This window comes from Malania oleifera, chromosome 6 (genome assembly GCF_029873635.1).
Source record: "Malania oleifera isolate guangnan ecotype guangnan chromosome 6, ASM2987363v1, whole genome shotgun sequence".
NCBI lineage: Eukaryota > Viridiplantae > Streptophyta > Magnoliopsida > Santalales > Ximeniaceae > Malania > Malania oleifera.
In genome coordinates, this window is record NC_080422.1 from 42331769 (window position 1) to 42350551 (window position 18783).

General features: G+C 36.9%; 1 protein-coding gene across 1 annotated transcript; it reads left to right on the forward strand.

Moving 5' to 3' along the window:
* Positions 1–9: 9 nt before the first annotated feature.
* Positions 10–16920, forward strand: LOC131158387 (F-box/kelch-repeat protein At1g51550). Its single transcript, XM_058113229.1, has 2 exons — positions 10–783; positions 15664–16920. Exons 1-2 carry the CDS (start codon positions 357–359, stop codon positions 16629–16631), a joined length of 1395 nt encoding a protein of 464 aa, XP_057969212.1. The 5' UTR covers positions 10–356; the 3' UTR covers positions 16632–16920.
* Positions 16921–18783: the final 1863 nt, after the last annotated feature.

Below are 18783 nucleotides of genomic sequence, written 5' to 3' on the forward strand. Positions count from 1 at the left end.
GGATGTTTCAGGAAAGGGGAAAAGAACAAATTTGAGTTGGAAGTAAATACATACCTTATCGCTACAGTGCGCTGCAGCCACATCGCCTGTGACCTCTTAATTGGCCATGACACAAAAATTCGGGCATTCAACGATCGCATCAAGATGGAGACAAATCAGGTTCTGCAATTCCCAGCGCCGATACAAAAGTGCCGCTGCCTCCATCACAAAGAATGGTTGTGCCGATGCTGCCTCAACATGAACACAATAATTAATCAAACAAATAAAAAGTAAAGCTAACCCATTTGGAATTCTACCCTTGAGACGACAAAAATCCAGAAATCTCGCTGGCTGAGGAAGAACTGCATAGCACTTTCATGGCTGAGAGCAGTAGCGCTGCCACTACAGACGTAGATGACAGCAAATCATCAATAACTCACGTAGCCCAGGACCACCTCTTCTCAATCTTGCTCCTTCTTCCCGTAGATTCGATTCTTTCTTTCTCCATGACTTGCAGAAGGTTCAGGTCTCTGTCATGCTCTGGCACTCTCTGGGAATCTATCTGCCGGAGGGACTGGGGGAACGCCCCTGTTGACGCCTTAAAGTCTTCTGCAGAAGCCAACCATCATCGTCTTCAGCTGCCGTGGATGAATCTCTACCAGCAGGTCTATCGGCTGGATACTGTATCTTGCTACCGATTGCCTCACCCAGACGGCGAAATGTTGTTTCCACGCCCTAGAGCTTCTCACTCCCTCAATCTGGTTTCTGATTGTCTTGTCTTGTTTGGTGGAGGCTGTGAGGGAGGTTTGTCAGTCTACTTTATAATGCTTATCTCTGTTTATTTTATTTTATTTTGTTAAATTTCTAGTTTTGATTCTTTCGAATATGGCTTTGCGTTATTGAATAAGTTTTCTTGATTATTATTGTTATAATTATTGATATGAAGCGCTTGTTGATTGTTTTATGTTGATCGGTTGTCTTTTGCATATACCTGTGGTCTTTTAGTGTTAGATTTGCTGATTATGGTGCCCTTGACTTGTAGTAAATGTTGTTGAGATATGTCTTTTCATTTCTTAAAGCTGAGTTCTTATTGGATTTTAGGTGTAGATTATACATTTTCTCAATCCATGTTTATTTGTGGGATTTGTTGGAACTGAATTTAGATCGAAATAGACTTTGAAACAGATTTCAGGCTTTTAGGCACGTGGTAGAAATGCTCTCTTTGAGGCAGTAACTCTAAAAAAGAGTAATGGATTATAACATCAATTTGCCTCCAGGATATAAGAAGCCTTGAATAGAATGCATGGATAATAGTTCTGAAGATTCTCTTCAGCACTCTCAATGAAACAGAGTCTGGATATGGGTTTGAATCTACAAGGAATTATAGAAAGAACAAATGGGGGGAATCTCTCAGCTGGAACAGAAAATTAAATCAGATGGAGGAAAGAATGAGGAGAGTCTTAATAATGGTCCAGGTCAAGAGAAATGTATTTCTGGGAATTTAATGAATGGAAATGGATGTAACGGCTGTGGTTATGAAGGTGTACAAGCGCAGATGAGCAAAGGAGGAGGGAAAAGGTAAGAAAAATCTTCTTGTAAAAACAATTGCGTGAATTCAAACGTGTGAGGAGGCAAATTTTTAAGAATAGATTATGATGGAAATTTTTATGTTGAGGAATCTCAAATGCACTAAGTCTGACATAGATAAAGGAGGTAATCAAATTTAGAAGGAGAAAATTTTGGGGGATATTTTTCGAGAGGATAGTGAACTTGATGGTGATTTTGCATGTGATAGTGGTGTATTGTTGGATGAGATTCACAAAAGGTTGTATTGGCATTATGCGTCTGATTTTGGTGATGCGCTTGGGGATATTTCTTATGTTCCCCCTTCTCTGCCTGAAGGTTTAGAGAATGTATCTATTCTTGAGGAGGATGAATTGGGTGAGAATGTGGCTATGAGTAATAAGTGTAAGGACGATTCTTCCTATTCCTGTGGGTAAGATTAGTGAGCCAGATGTTGCTGCTCAAAGTCTTTTGGATGGAATGGGAAGTGGGAATTAGCAAGGATTCAGAGCTTTGTCAATTATGAAGGGTGTGGTTTAAAAGGGGGTAATTAGGTTTTGTTAGTTATATTTTCCTTTGTTTGTTTTTTTTTTGTTTTCTTTTTATTTTTGATGCTTTATTTCTCTTCTTTGAGGATCTCTGGTCCTCTCCCTAGATTGTAATTTTCTCTATTCTATTTCTTAATAAATTTCTTTGTGATCCAAAAATATTTTTTATTTTTTTACCAAGGAGGAATGATGCAATGGTGAGCTTCAAAGCCTGGGATACAAATTCATCAAATTTGAATTTTTTGGGGAATTTAAGCAATCTTGTAGTTTTATTGTTTTCAAAATTTTTTCTTTATTTCATTGCATTTTTATCATAGTATTTTTATCAGGCACTAATCTCATATATTGTCAAGTTTTAATTATAAGAGAAGAGGTGTCCTAGTAGTATTTAGGTTTCCTAATGGCTTGAATCTGAAGCATGTTAGATGTCATAGGGTCCAAGTTTTCTCGCCAATCCTTGATAATGTGATGGCACTGAGTCCTGCTTGTTTAAAGCCAATGACACAACACAACCAAATTCGTTGGTGCCCTACATGTGTATAAAGAGTATGGCATACACACAAGGCAACAAGTTTATAGGAGCAACACCTCCCAACCTTAATTCTTTATTTAAGACAATGTATACATACTCAAGACATGTGGAGGCACGCCATCCACAAATTCCCTAATGCCCCATGCTGCCCCATGCCACACCCTGGTTCACATGTCAATTTATAATTGAAACCCCTTACTGTCTAGGGTCAGCAGTTTATAATGTGAATTGCAGGTTGTGGCTGATGCAACCAGAATTTGCCAACAAGGCATAACTGACTATGTCTGCAATTTCATGGCTACAAGGTTGCCATATTTCAAATCCACTAGGTAAAACCTTCAAACAAGCGTGCATGTCAGCCATTAGAAGGAAAACTATTAGGTAACCGCCTTATTTGGTTAGTATGTCAACCTTTTTGCCTTTTTAATTGCCACTGCATATAGATTTTCGGGTCAAGTACTTGTCTTGTGCAGGATTTCTCTTCAAATATGACTAATCCCACGCATGAGCATGCACCATATGACATTGAGGCACTTGACATGTACTTAAGTTAACCATTTGGCAACACAATCAAAAGTTAGCCACTGTAGCAAAGTTGTCAAAGAACATGGCCCCAAATCATGTCCATCTTTGACCATGTTGAGCATGTTCTCAAACTTCTTAGCTTCTATGTGCTCCCTCTTTAGTCCTTAGCAATGTAGAATGTCAATCATCTAAATCCCACAAGACAACTTATAACAGGCCATCTTTTGATATTGCCTTGGCATATAAGTTAACAGCACCACAATAGAAAAAGGATTTTCCACCCAACCAAACAACGGAAAAAGGATTTTCTTCTTGTCCTTCCACCCAATTTTTTTCCTCTTTCCTTCCTACCAAATACAGTGTTAAGGCTTGGCTTAGGTGCAAATGTGGTTGAGGAGTCTACATACCTTGTTGCTAATGTGAAGTCCTTAGGTTAGGTTTTTTTTTGTTGGAAAAATGTCAATAGAATGTTGCTGCGAGAAGCTTGCTTGATGTAGCATAGTGGACCAAGTAGAGAGGAAGAGAAGGGAAGGGGAAAGAGAGAAGAGAATAAATAAAGAGAAGAGGAAAGAAGAGAGAGAAGAGGAAGGAGGGAGAGACAAATAATTCAACTAAAGTTACTTCAGTACTTGCCTAAAACTATATTTGTAGGCAACTAGGAAAAACCCTGAAGTTTACTAATGAGACCTTAGGGTTTTATCGTCGAGAAATTGGGGAAATTGAAAAGATGGAAAATAGAAAGAGAAAATAGGGTTGTCGCTTTGAAGGGATTTGCCTCCAAATTAGCCAATTGCTTTGAATTTTGTTATTGCTTGAATGAAAAAGCCCTATAGGGTTACATATATATAAGGCAGGAAACCCTACTCCTATTAGGAGTGTAAAAAAAACCCAATTCAAGTTTTTAATGGACTAAATCCTAATTGATTTGGGAATCCTAACATATTAAATAGAAATCCCAGTTGATTTGGTAATCTTAACACATAATTAGAAATCCCATTTGATTTGGGAATCCTTACATTCTTGCTTCCTCCTTCAAATTAGCCTTTTCCTTAAGGCTAAGCAACAATAAATTCTAGGAATCTCTCCTCCAAAAATTGATAAGTTTCCCAAGTTGCATCTTTAGCTGGTAAGTGAGACTAGTGAACTAAAACTTCTGTAATGTCTCAACTTCTAAGTTTGACCACTAAGTGATCCAAAATTGCTTGTGGTTGCACTTAAACCTCACCAGTAGGTACAATATAAGGCAAATGCCACTGCACACTAACTCACTCCTCTAACTTCTTCTTAAGGCAAGAGACATGAAAATCAAAATGTACTTTAGAACCTGTTGGTAAGTCAAGACGATAATCAACAAGGCCTATAAGTTCTAGGATCTTATAAAGCCCATAGAACCAAGGAGACAACTTCATTGAAGAATGAACAGCCATAGATATTTGTCTAGAGGGCTGTGGCCTGAGAAAAACCTAATCTTCCACTGAGAATTCCCTTTTACTATGATGCTTACTAGCTTGCTGTGTCATTCGAGCTTGAGCTGCAACAAGGTTTTCCTTAAGGAGCTGAAACACTTTATCTTGATCATGTAACTCCTTGTCAACTTGATCAATTCTAGAGGATCCAACTGAAATATCTAGCAAGGGCAGAAGGAGCTTAACCATAAACAACCTCGAATGGAGTCAACTTGATAGAGGAATGATAAGTTTTATAGTACCACCATTCCGCCCATGGAAGCCATCACATTGAATCTTTCCATTTTTCGCTAGCAAAGTAATGAAGATAAGTCTCCAAACACCTGTTAACAACCTCAGTCTGCCCATCTGATTGTGGGTGATATTGAGTGCTCATATTCAATTGTGTTCCTTGCAAATAGAAAATCTCCTTCCAAAAGGTGTTGGTAAAGAATTTTTCATGAGTACTGACAATAGACTGAGGAATTCTATGCACCTTGACAACATTGTCAATAAAAGTACAAGCAACACTTGTAGCAGTATAAGGGTGAGTTATAGCACAAAAATGAGCATATTTTGTGAGGCGGTCCATAGCAACAAAATAGAAGATTTACCATGAGAAGTTGGTAGTCCCTCAATGAAATCCATGGAGATATCAGTACAAGCTTCTTCTAGAATAGAAAGAGCCTGTAGAAGGGCTGGACTTGCCACTGTTTCACCCTTCTATCATTGACAAACATCACATTATGCCATGAAATTTTTGATTTCACCCTTCATTCCCTTCCAGTAAAAATCTAGAGTAATGCACTTGTAGGTTCTAAGAAATCGAAAGAGACATGCAACTGGTGATGCATGTAATTCTTGGAGTCTGGTTTGCTAGTTGGCTTAATTGGGCACTAATAAAATCCTTCCCTTATACAGTAAGTTTAAAGAGTCCCAAAAATAAGGAGGGACTGAAGTTGGGCGTCTTTGTGTGTGTGTGTGTGTGTGTGTGTGTGGCCTTTGGATGATATCTCATCTTCGGATTTTGCCACATTCCTTGCTAATTTGGTCAAGAGTAGTACATGCAGCTACAAAAATAGTCACATGTTCAATTTGCTCAAGAAATCGTGAGGGTGCATCTACTACCACATTCTTAGCCTTTTTTCTCTTTAATAATCTCATAGTCATAGCCTAATAGCTCAGTGACCCATTTTTGTTTTTCCACGGAAGAGATTCGTTGTTTCAAAAAATACTTTAGGCTCTTGTGATCAGTTCAGATTTGGAAATGCCGGCCAATTAAATACGGTCTCTACTTTGTAACTGCATGCACAATGGCTAGCATTTTCCTTTTCATAAAAAAACATGCTGATGTGGATGGAGAAAGAGCTTTACTAGTAAAAGCAATGGAGCATCCGTCTTGCATTAGAACAACACCAATGCCAAGTTTTTATGCATCAATCGCAATGATGAGGACCTTGTTGAAATTTGGCAAGGCAAGAACTGGTGCGGTGGATATTGCGTACTTAAGCTCGAAAAAGGCTTGTTTAGCTTCCTCACTCCATTTAAATGCATCCTTTTTTAGTAAAGCGATTAGTGGAGAGCTAATCTTTCCATAATCCTTGACAGACTTGCAGTAGAAACTAGTGAACCCCAAAAATCCTTGCAACATCTTGATTGTTTGTGTAATAAATCCAGTTTGTCATCGCTTATATTTTATAAGGATCAACTGAAACACCATCTTAGGAAACAATATGCACAAGTTATTCCACATGCGATCGATCAAAGTTGCATTTGGATTCCTTGATAAATAGATATTGCTCATGAAGACAGGTGAGTACAACTCGCAAATGACATAAATGATGTTCGAGAGATGAGCTATATATATCAAGATATTATCAAAATATATGAGAACAAATTTACGTTGGTAAGTTTGGAAAATGTCATTCATGAAACTCTAGAAGGTGGAAGGTGCATTGATTAAGCCAAAAGGCATCACCAAGAACTCATAATGGTCATCGTGGGTTCTGAATGCAGTCTTTTGAATGTCATCCTTATGTACTTGAATCTAGTGATTGGCTATCTCAAGTCGAATTTTGTGAAACCCTGGGCACTCCCCAACTCATCTAACAACTCAAGGATAGGATATTTATCCTTCACAGTGCTCAATAATCAACACAAATCCGCCAAGAACCATCCTTCTTCCAATAAGTCAGGAGAAGAATATGGATTGAAACTTGGTTCAACCATCTAACATTTCTTTCACTTTATTTTTTATTTTTACTTTCTAACATAAGGGTAGCGATAAGGACGGATGTTAGTAGGGACACTATCAAGCAATAGAGCAGTGTTTGATATGTGTTTGCTGATGTGGCAATCCTTGGGGCCCCACAAACAACTCTGAAAATTTTGAAATAAGAGATTCTCACCCTTCATCCTAGCTCAAATGATGTTGTAACTCTTTTAGTGCTCAAAGTTGTACCAAACAGCCATGTCGCTCCTTTTTAAGGAGCTTCTCCGTTTGATGGCTTGAAATTGTAGTGACATTACCATAGCATTTTCCTTTAAGAGTCACCTTGTGGCTGTTCACGACAAACTTCATAACCAGTTTAGAAAATTCCAAACTATATCACCTAATGTCTGTAACCATTCAATACCCAAAATCACTTTGTAGTCTTCTAGTGGCAACAAAAACAAATCAACATACAACTCATGATTTTGCATAGTACGGTTAACCTTCAGACACTTGCGTTGACAAGTCAAGATCCTTCCATCTACAATGTTCACATCAAACTTCTAGCTGTTTAGCAATCTTGGTATCCATCAAATTTAAAGTGCTGCCTATATCAATTAAGATAGTGACAAGTTAGCTTTTTTAGGTAGCCATTAATTTGATTAGCATACCCAACTCAACAATGAGCTGAAAAGGTGATAGATTTATCGTTATTATCTGATTCTGTACCTTCCTGATCTGAACCTGCACAATCATCCTCAACCTATTCTGGCTCCTCCATTGTTTCAATCAAAGTTGTCCTTTCTTGCAACAATGTCCCCTATGCTAATGCCACTTCTCATCACAATGCTAGCATAAACCATTTGTTGTTCGCTCTTTAAGTTTCTCTCAAGTCAATTGTTTGCTCAAAGGATTGCGAGGAGTAGATGGTGTGATAATGCTACTGGCATTTTTCTTGCTAATGGTCTTGCTTGAATGATGTTATTATTCCCCCAAATTATTTTCTTCTAATTGTGCAAGGAAAATTGCAGCCGTCATAGTCCGTGGCCGACACACTTTGACCTCACACCCTATGTCAGGTAGGGGACCTTCAATAAAAGTAGCAATGAGTTGGCTTTGGAGACTTTCAATAAAAATACCAATGAGTTGGCTTTCATACCAATCTTTAGTTCAATTTGATAGATGCTCAAATTGTGTTTGGTACTCCAAGATAGTACTAGTTTGGCGTATTTTGGCAAGATCTCCTTCAATATTCTCATATTTAGTGGGCCCAAATCAGACAAGTTATCTAGAAACAAATTCTCTCCATCAAGGCATTCCATAACGAGCTTCAAACTAGTCATACCATTGAATGGGATCACCCTCCAAACTGATAGCAACAATCTCAACTTTAGATGTTTCTAGAGTGCGGTGAAAGCAAAAGTGTTTTTTAGCCGTGGAAGGCCAACCAGTAGGGTCATCACTGTCACACCGAGAATTCCACCTTCATACAATAAGGATCATGCACTCTCCTTGGTAATCTCCTTTGCACATGTATGGCTGCTCCCTACAATTAGCTAAAGTAGAGGCATCATCTTCTCTTTCTTTATGGGAAGATGCATTGAGTAGCTTAGAGAGGCATTCTAGGTCTTTTCAAATTGAGGCTTAAACATATTGTTTAGTTCAACCTTTAGCCTAGCTTCCATTTGGGACTTTTCTGAATTTTTTGAGGCTATTGTATATGAGTGAAGATCAAGAATTCCAATATCTTGCTTTTGTTGGCAGGTTAACAACATCCACAAGAATGCTGACTTTGATACCAAATGATAATACCTTAGGGTTTTATCATAGGGAAATTAGGGATATTGGGGAAATTGAAAGGATGGAAAATAGAAAGAGAAAATAGGGTTGATCACTTCAAGGGGATCTACCTCTAAAATGGCCAAAGGCTTGACTTTGTTATTGCTTGAATGAAAAAGCCCTACAAAGTTACATATATATAGGGTAGGGAACCCTACTTCTATTACAAATGTAAAAAATCCCAATCCGACTCCTTGATGGGCTTAATCCTAATTGATTTGGGAATCCTAACATTAAATAGAAATCCCTATTGATTTGGGAACACTAAGACATTAATCAGAAATCCCGATTGATTTGGTAGTCATAACATTAAATAGAAATCCCAATTGATTTGGATATCCTAACACATGAATTAGAAATCCCAATTCACTTGGGGAAATCCTATGAGGGGTGGAAGGGTGGGGTGGGGTGTACATGGTTAACCATGGTTGGGTGTGTTTACATAACAAACAAGCATGCGTATTTGTATATATTTATGTGAATATGTAAAGTGAATTTCCAACCTGACGCATTAGCTGTGTCATTGTGTTAGGGTTTTCATAAAATGCAGTTTTCTGCATCTTATGTTTGTTTTTTGGACCCAATACTCATGTATATGTCCAAGGAGTATATTTCTTCATTTTATTTTCATCTCCTTTTCTATCATTTTTTGTATTCAATTAATTGAATATAAATAAATATTGAGGATTATCTCTTCAAATTCTATCTCAACAAAATTACAGCTGAAGTGTTATTCTTGTCTTAGATTAATCTACTTTTGTTAGTTAAATAGTTGAAATTTTTTATGTTCAAGTCAAAGTAGTCTCATGGTCCCACATTGGATGTGTGCTAGGGAGATCTTGGGCTTATGAGGATGGTTTGGGCTCCAACAATGTGAGGCGCGTTTTATAGGATAAAATTGTGAGGCCAGTGAGCTAAAGTAGACAATACCCCACACAATGTTGTTAGACTCATGATCCTACATAGGATCGTTTGGAAAAAAGGGGGGGGGGGGTCATAGGATTGGATCGTGGATTGTAAGATTCTATTTATGAAGTAAAATAAATTAAAAACTTATGTATTTGACATTTTATGACAATTCCCATTAAAATAAGCCTAAAAACTTGGTAGTATGTTTAAGAAACAAATTTCAGGAATGTAGCTAGCTTGCTAGCTAGCACCTAGCAAGTTTTTCTTTTAAGAATTTAAAAAAAAAAAATTTGAATATTAAAAAAAATGTTCTGTACAAATGGCAGATTGTTTCTAGCTTGTTTATCCAATAATTTTAATTAAAAATAAAAGCAGAAATAATGAAGAGAAAAGGAGGAAGAAATTGCTAATCTTAATTCAGTGAACCAATGTTTTAAAAGGCGAAGGCGTAAGGCAAGGCGCTCTAACCCTTAAGAGGTGAGTTGTAAGCCTTAAGGCGTAAGCCTTTTCAGATTTTATATTTTGATAAAAATATGTAAATAAATTACATATTTAAAAATAAAGAAAAAATTAAGAAAATCACAAATTATTATGTAAACAAAAAATCAAATATAATTTGCAAACTTCTTGTTGGCCATTCAAACAAATTGCTAACTTAAATTCATTAGGTAAATCATGACAAGAGATAGCTACGACATTACAAAGTTCAAAATATTTTTCAATATCTAAGATACAACTCAATTGTTTTGGAAAGGTTGAGGTTCAAGAATTTTAGAAATCAACTCATATTATGACATTCCTTTTATATAAATATGGAGTTAATATTTTCTAGCCAAATCTTACTTGAGAATCATACACACCGAAAATGCATAAGCCTCAAGTAAAAAGGCACAAAAGGCATGCCTTTTGTACAAATACGAAGCCTCAGTATGTAATGCGTTAGCCATTTTGGGATTTGGTATTTTATATTGAGCCTCAAGGCGTTTTAGGCATGCCTTGCCTTGAAGTGAGCCTCGATTAAGCCTTTTAAAACATTGCAATGAACTGATGTAACTGCTCAACTTCTGTGGTTTTGTCATCAGACCATAAGAAGAATGGGAAGAAGGAAAAGTAAATAAGAAAAAGAAAAGCTTTTTGTTGAAGGAGGAATAACTTTTTGTTTGTCGAAAAGAAAAGAAAAATAAAGTTATATGCTCTCTGGTTTTAGAAAAGGATAGGTCTCTGGCTGGTTGATAATGAGAGAAAAGAAGAGGAAGAAAGTAAAGAAACTACAAAGATAGTGCTTACCTGCTAGAGGCCTGCAGCTTTAAGCTCTCAGCCTGACTTGTACAACTCTCGATTTGTTGAAGCTCTTTGCTGATCTAAAAGCACTTAGCTGGCCTCTACAGTTGCTGGAAGAAGGAACAGTACCTGCCTCCTATTAGACAACTTGGGATCTGCCTGTCAAGAACTCTAAGCCCTTAGAGAGCTTTTGATTTCAAAGGAAGAGGGCTTTCAAGAGATGCTCAGCTGCTCTCTTCTGCTCTCTTGACTTGGATTCAACAAATCCCAGGACATGCTCATTATCTTGCCTTAATTTTGATGCATTTGAGCCAACTGGACCAAATTCTATGTCTGTTGCAGAAGTAAAGTGTTTGGGCCAATAAAAATATATTTTGGGCCTTTTTCTTTAAAATCCTAATAGGAAAAATCCATGTTCCATTGCAGAAGTAGGACCAATAGGATCGCAAGTATGATTGCAATCATAAGCTCCTAACGATTTAGATAGGATTCATCTGGGATTCTACTAGTTTAACATTCTACTTAGGATCTGCATTGATTAGGCTAGTTTGGATCGTATGATTAGAGAATCTAAATCGGGATTTTGATAACCATGACCTCACTAGAGTTGGGCTGAGATTAGGGGTGTAAGTGAGTCAAACTTATTTGTGAGCTACTTGAACTTGACTTGTCCCTTAACTCTACTCGACTCGTTCTACTTGAGTTCTAGTCGAGTTCAAGCACAGTAATAGTATTCGAGTCGAGTTTTGAGCCTAATCAAGCTTTTTAATTTTATTAATTTTACATATAATATGTATTTTATAAATATATTTTATATTATATGTATATTATATATATTTGTATATGTATTTAATATTAACTTATAATGGACTCGAGCTCGAGTTTTATGAACTTATAGTTGAGTTGAGTTTGAGTTTAACAATTATGAAATTGATTGAGTTCGAGTCAAGTTTTGAGCTTAATATTTTTGAGTCAAGTTTAGTCGAGTTCAAATATTTTACTATGTCGACTCAACTTGACTCAACCCTGTCGAGGCCGTCAAATTGGTCTCAGAGCTACCATGAGGGTACTATCATGTGCGTGGAGTTTACACAAAGGTGTGGATCACTCTGATGAGGGCATTAGAGATCGGATGGGAGAGCATGTCGTGGCCCCACATCATATGTGTACTAGGGAGGTTTAGGCTCCAGCTGCGCAAAGTGTCTTTTATAGTACAAAACGGTGAGGCTATTTGGCTAGAGCAGATGGTACCTCACCGAACGTTACACATAGGCTTTAAGCATGCTCAGGACGCCTAGCATTTTTTTGATAATATAGGACTGATTCTCGTTCAAGGCTTTGCTGAAGGAATCTCCTTCTGTGGCATGGTATTTACTTCTATTATTTCTTTTAGAGCACCATCTCAAATGAAAAAATTAGCATAACTCTAATGAAATTTCTTTCAACCATAATTATTCATCTTCTGCGATGTACATAACTGTCAGTAATTCGTGGTGTACAATCTAAGTAAACACTGTCAGGTTTTGTCATACAGCACGTTCAAGGAAAAGGATAGACTCAAGTCATGCTTGGGCTGCCTAGCTTCTGTATATAAAATAGAAGGATAGACTCCAATGGAATTTATTTCCACCTCAATTATTTCGTCTTCTGCAATGTACATAACTGTGAGTAATTTGTGTAGGTTCAACCACATCTCTAATGAAATATGAAATTTCTTTCCACATCAATTATTTCGTCTTCTGCAATGTACATGACTGTTAGTAATTTGCTTGAGTGTACAATCTGAGTAAACAAAGTCAGATTTGGTCATGCACCTTTTCTTGGAAATCTTTGAAGTCAATTATTACCTAGTCTTAGCAGATATACTAGAGAACCTCCTCTATTGTACTCAATAAGGAAAACACTGGTCAATTTGCATCTCTCTGATCAATTTGATTGCCTATTTGTCCATGCGTACACTGCAGTGCTTGACATTGCAACGTTGTAAACAGATACTTGCATCCAAAATTGTGTCCTCACAAAAGTGCTAAACTAGGAACGCTCTTGTTTACTCGGGGTTTGCTTTTCTTTTCTGGGCCTAGTTGTTCTTTACTGATGAAGTAAATCCCAAGGCAAAATTTCTTGGCTTTAAGATCCAAACTTATATATTTCTGTAGTGAAAATTGTCTATTGGGAGCTCCAAGTGGAGTAGCACTAGGAGAAGGAGCATGGTTTTGGAAACCAGAGAGCTTGAAACCAAAGTCAAAGCAGCACTAGGAGGAGTAACAGGGCTTTGGAGTAGCGAACATTTAGAGGAAGGGCTTTCTTCCAAAGATACTTAACTGAATCCAAAGTTCAAGTTCACATGCTTGTACCTGATGTCTGCTTATGAATTACCTAGACCAGTTTTAATTTAATGAGGTTATATTTTACTTGCCTTTTGAAAATGTCCCAAGTGGAGTAGGACTAAGTACAACATTGGGAAAAACATCGGCATTGAAATCAAAGCCAAAGTAGAACAGAAGAAAATGGTTCTAGACTCGCAAATATCAAGCGAAGGTTTTCTTCCAAAGATAAGGACTGAATTCAAAGTTCAAAAAACTTACACTTAGTAAAGATTCTCGATCAAATATATCAGAAGTGAATCCAAAGTTGTTCAAAACTCATGTACTCGTGCCTGACATTCTGCTTCTGTAATACCTTGTCCAGTTTTAACTTATGTTATATTTCAACCACCCCCCCTCGCGCCCCCCGCCCACCACCCCCACCACACCAATTTATCTTTCTCTTTTTTGTTTTATTTTTTGAGTAGGTATGAGGGCAAAAACATGACCCCTACGTTATTATAGTAATATGCATTACATGCCTCAAGAAATTAAGAGATCTCAAATAATGAGCCATCTGATTTCAGAAAGTATTACCAATATTTATCTAAAAGGGCAGCCTGGTGCACGAGCAAATGCGAGGTCCAGGGAAGGAGCGGACCATGATGGGTCTATAGTATGTGGCCTTACCTTGCATTTTTGCAAAATGCTGTTTCCATGCCTCAAATCCATGACCTCTCATTTCTTCAAATAATATTCCTCCTGCTATGGTTTGAATCTTGTCAATAAGCTTCAGTAATTCTGATATTTCTGAACATTGTAAATATTTTAAGTTGTGAACCTATATTTTCTTCAGATTTCTGTAATTAACTATTTGTTCTTGATTGCTGTTTGTGGTGTTTGTTTTTGACTTTCCTGTGTATCCAAGATGCTTACTGTTGTGATTTTTAAGTTGCTTTATCAATATTTATTACATCATCAGAGGAAGCGTGGTGTTTGGTGCTATATAATCATCTTCTTTGTGTCTGAAAAATCATTAGCAATTGGCCATCATCTGAACTTATTGTTACTTTATATACGCGATTGTTTTGGTAGGAATATTTTTCATGGTATTATGTCGTTAATATGCTTGGAGCTGGATCTGAAAGCAAACACTCGACGCAAATCTAGAAGCTAAAGCATTTTTCCCCTTCATAGTCTGCATTTTTTTTTGCTTTGCATTATGCATACTTTATTTTCTATGTAACAAAATTTACATATCCTTGAGATATGAACTAAACTATTTAATTGGTTCTTTCCTCTTTCCTTTGTAATGGATTTTATTCTTGAGCTAAAACTTAATTGTTTGGTATATAAGTGGCAGTCCTGCAGGCCTAAGGTCCGAAAGTTTGTGTGGTGGAAAATAAGGGTTCTCTTCCTGTTTATGCCAGTTATTAGGGAGGAGGACCCAGCACCCATTGAATAAACATTTGTTGCTTTTATTTCAGTTGCTTATCATGTTTCTATATTCTTCTTTACAGCCTGTTGATTTGCTTCTATGTGACATGAAAGTTACCCAACTGAGATGTTAAGAAACAATTTCCTTATACTGATTTCAGAAAACATGAGCACATGAATAGCCACTGAAGACTAAAACCTGATTTTGAAAGACATACCTGGCCAAAGAGCTTATTCATTTTCTTATGTCAGCTACAAGAAGCATTTGAATTTTTTTGCAACAGAAACATAAGCAAAACTTTCTGCACTCTCATTGCTGGGAGGACCAGATAGGGATTCTTGCTGCATTTATTGCCATCTTTATTTGGTTTTCTGCAGCCGTTTTAGAAATCCTTGGTATTGTATTTGCACCAAAGTTTAAAAGCACAATTGAAGCTTGCCTTGAGCCTCCCTTTTTGACGAGGCATGCCTAAAATGCTGTAAGGCATACTCCAAAACACCAAACTCCTGAAAGGCAAAGGCATAATACAGTGAGGTTTGTGCAGTTGTGTAAAAGGCGTGCATTTTGTTTGAGGCTTAGGAATTTTGAGTTTTTGAATTTTTGTCTGCTTTGGTAAATAAACTATCGCCATCAAAATTTAATCACATACACACAATTGTGAGTTGCAACTTGGATCATGAACATAAATTGAAATATGCAATGTTATGATCATCTCTTAGCTCCGTTTACTGGAATGTATTTAAATTTTTATGCTCAGAATGACCAACATGTGGTTTACAAATCATATTTGATTATTTTTTTTCAAATTTTATTTTTCTTTTTTTCTTTTTTTTAATCTGTATGTAACTTATTTATATTTTTTAATATAAAATTTTCAATAGGCTTACGCCTTGCCTCATTAGGGTTAAAATGCTTTGCATTACACCTTTGCTTTAAAACACTGGTATGCACAATCTTTATATGCTAAACAAAACTATAGTATTGATTACCTGCTTAGGATGCTCTTGATTCTTTTGAGATTGGGGATTCCTTGTTTTTTTCTTCATTTTTATGAGCCTTCTTATCTAAAATTTTATTTCTTCTTTGTAGGACGTCATCTTGATGACACATGGGTGACATACATTAATAATGATTTTCAGAGGACATTGAAGTGGCAGAGGATTAGTTCAGGAATCCCAAATGGTCGGTTCGGGCATACTTGTGCTGTTATTGGTGATTTTCTCGTCCTCTTTGGAGGGATCAATGACCATGGAGTCCGTCAAAATGATACATGGGTAGGGCAACTAGCACGCCATGATACCCTTGGTATAACATTGTCATGGAGGCTTCTTGATGTGGGTAACATTGCACCACCTCCACGCGGGGCCCATGCTGGATGTTGCATTGATAATAGGAGATTGGCTATTCATGGAGGAATTGGGTTATATGGTCTTAGATTGGGTGACACATGGGTTTTAGATCTCTCCGAGAATCTTTGTTTTGGAACATGGCATGAGATTGTTGCTCATCCATCTCCTCCAGCTCGTTCAGGTCACACTATGAATTGTGTTGGGGGAACCCAAACTGTTCTGTTTGGAGGGAGGGGATTGGGTTATGAAGTTCTCAATGATATCTGGATCTTGAATGATTCGGAGGGTCATCTGAAATGGGTGCAAATACAATATGACTTGCAGAACATACCTGGAGGACCATCCCTTGCTCGAGTTGGTCACTCAGCCACACTCATCATTGGAGGTCAACTGCTGATTTATGGAGGGGAAGACTCAGATAGACATAGGAAAGATGACTTCTGGTTGTTGGATGTTAGTGCAATTCTGCCTGCTGAAACACAACATTTTTCACGTAAGAAGGGTTGTTCGACAAATATGTGGAGAAGGCTAAAGACTAAGGGTTTCAAGCCTAGTTGCCGGTCATTTCATCAAGCTTGTGTCGATGAGTCTGGTCGCTGTTTGTATGTGTTTGGTGGAATGGTGGATGGACTACTTCAGCCTGGTGAGTCTTCTGCTCTGAGGTTTGATGGGGAGCTATTTCTTGTAGAGCTTATGCTTCTATTGTAGAGGAGGGGAATTACAAGGCTAAGGTCAACTACTTCCCTAGGTCCTATGTAATTAGGTGAGTCTTGTGCATGCTAGTTCCTCATTTAGGTTCATTAATCAAGAGTCTTGTGCATCCCAGCTCTCTCATGTCATGTAGGTCATTAGCTTGTGTATTAGTTTTTCCTTGTAGTGAGGTTTAATCATATAAATATCTTGCGGCCCATCCACAGTCCATGTTGAAGCTATCTTTCAAGCATGGTAATTTAAAAGGTAAAATGAGAAGGGGGAAGTAAATTGTTTTAACTACTAAGCTGGTGTTTAGGATAACCAGATGATTTTTTGAATAATCCTGTTATCCATTACAAAGAACACACCGACATTTTTTGAAGGGTGATGCAGTGTCATGATTGCCTACTGTTGCTAAATTGCAACCTGATTGAGTCGAGTCCGGATGAAGCTGTCTCTTTGCATGCAAGATGACTGCCTACTGTTGTTTCCTTTTTTTTCTTCCTTTGTTGGGATAAAAAGGAATGTGTTCAGAAGTATATACAAATGATATCTTACAAGATAATATGATTCTGGGAAAGAGAATATGAGCCTGCTGATATCAGAGAATTTGCTCATGCTAGACATATACGGGAAAACCTCCCAGCATACAGCAGCAACCCTGAGCCTCCTGTGAAATGCTATTGCAATTATGTGAAATTGAGAGCAATTAGGAAATTTTCGAAAGGCAAATGATGGAAGTCATGTTCCAAGCTAAGATTACTTTTGATCAAACCACATGGATACAAGATAGAATGTCATCTGAAATATAAAATCTATTCCCATGACTAACCGTCACGCTGAGAAGCTCACGAGACTCGAGTCTTCCACGCAAAGTAACTATCCAAGAGAAAACTGGCCACGCCGTTAATGAAAGTTCATTTCTATTTAAAGGAAGTACGATTCCAGTAAAATATGAAGCCCATTTGTGATCACTAATTTCCCTTAATCTCTGTAATTCTTTTCTAACTCAAGCATTATGTGAAGCCCCGTAGGCTGAAGAAAAGCAGTCAAAGGAATGGACCTAAGCAGCCCTTTAGCTGGAGGAACATTGCTCACACTGTAGAATAATTAAAAAACCATTGACCTAGATGCCAGCCATGGAGTCCTATAATGGCACCACAAACCCTTTAGATCGCTTGGAGATGCCAAGAGCCTTACGGTTCTTCATAGAGTGCTGTGAGTGATTATATGCAAAAATTTCACCATACCTACAAATGAAAAGTTCTGCCCCTCCAAAGTTTGCCCAGTATACTCTTCCCACCAATTTAGGGTCTGTTTTGTATAGTTGATATTTTCTGTTTCTTGTTTTTGTTTCTCCACGGAAGAAACGGATTATAAAAACACGTTTATTTATGTTATCATATATTTTTTTTTTGTTTTTATTGTCGATTCTTAACTGTTTGCCAAAAACTGAAAACTAGATTTTATGATTTTCAGTTGTTTTGACAACCTGTTGTTAAAACTTTTAATATCCAGAAATATTTTTAAAAAAAAATTAAATTATTCATTTTATACATTTTAAAATCAAAATTAAATGATCATATGATTTTTAAAAAATAATAATAAAGTCAATTACAAAATACTTTTTTTTTATTTTTCAATTGTCATATCCAATAAATTTTTTACTGAAAAGTAAAATTTGAAAATAAAACAATTAAAATTTTTAATGTGTATTCTTTGTAATTTTATTATTGTAATCATATTTTAATAATATTATTTGATTCAAAGATGGAAATGAATATTTTTTAATTAGGTTTTAATTTGTATTAATTTTATAAATGTACCTATTTGTTTTTAGTTTTAAATTTCTATTTCTGATTTTTGGTTTTCGTTTCTCTAATTTTTGATAGTAATATTAAACGAACTCTTGGTGATTTGTTAACCATTTATTAGTGGTATGGAGTATGCACCAATCTCGTAGAGGTTAAATAAAGGAATGGAAAATTTCTACATAAGTAATGTTGAAGCCTTGGAGACTTCACGATTTTGGCAACAATGAGCCGCAGTAGCTGCCTTCTTGTTCGGTCTGATCTTCCGTCTTTAGGTTCTCCCACCCCAAGAGATACTCAAAGACATTGTCTAAACTATAATAGAAATATATAAATGTCGAGGTGACCATATAGGT

Excerpts from the sequence above, each read along its gene's own strand:
- LOC131158387 (XM_058113229.1), top strand. The coding sequence starts at position 357 with ATGGCTGAGAGCAGTAGCGCTGCCACTACAGACGTAGATGACAGCAAA. Across the intron at positions 784-15,663 it reads TGGTGGAGGCTGTGAGGGAG|GACGTCATCTTGATGACACA; the intron begins GTTTGTCAGTCT and ends TCTTCTTTGTAG.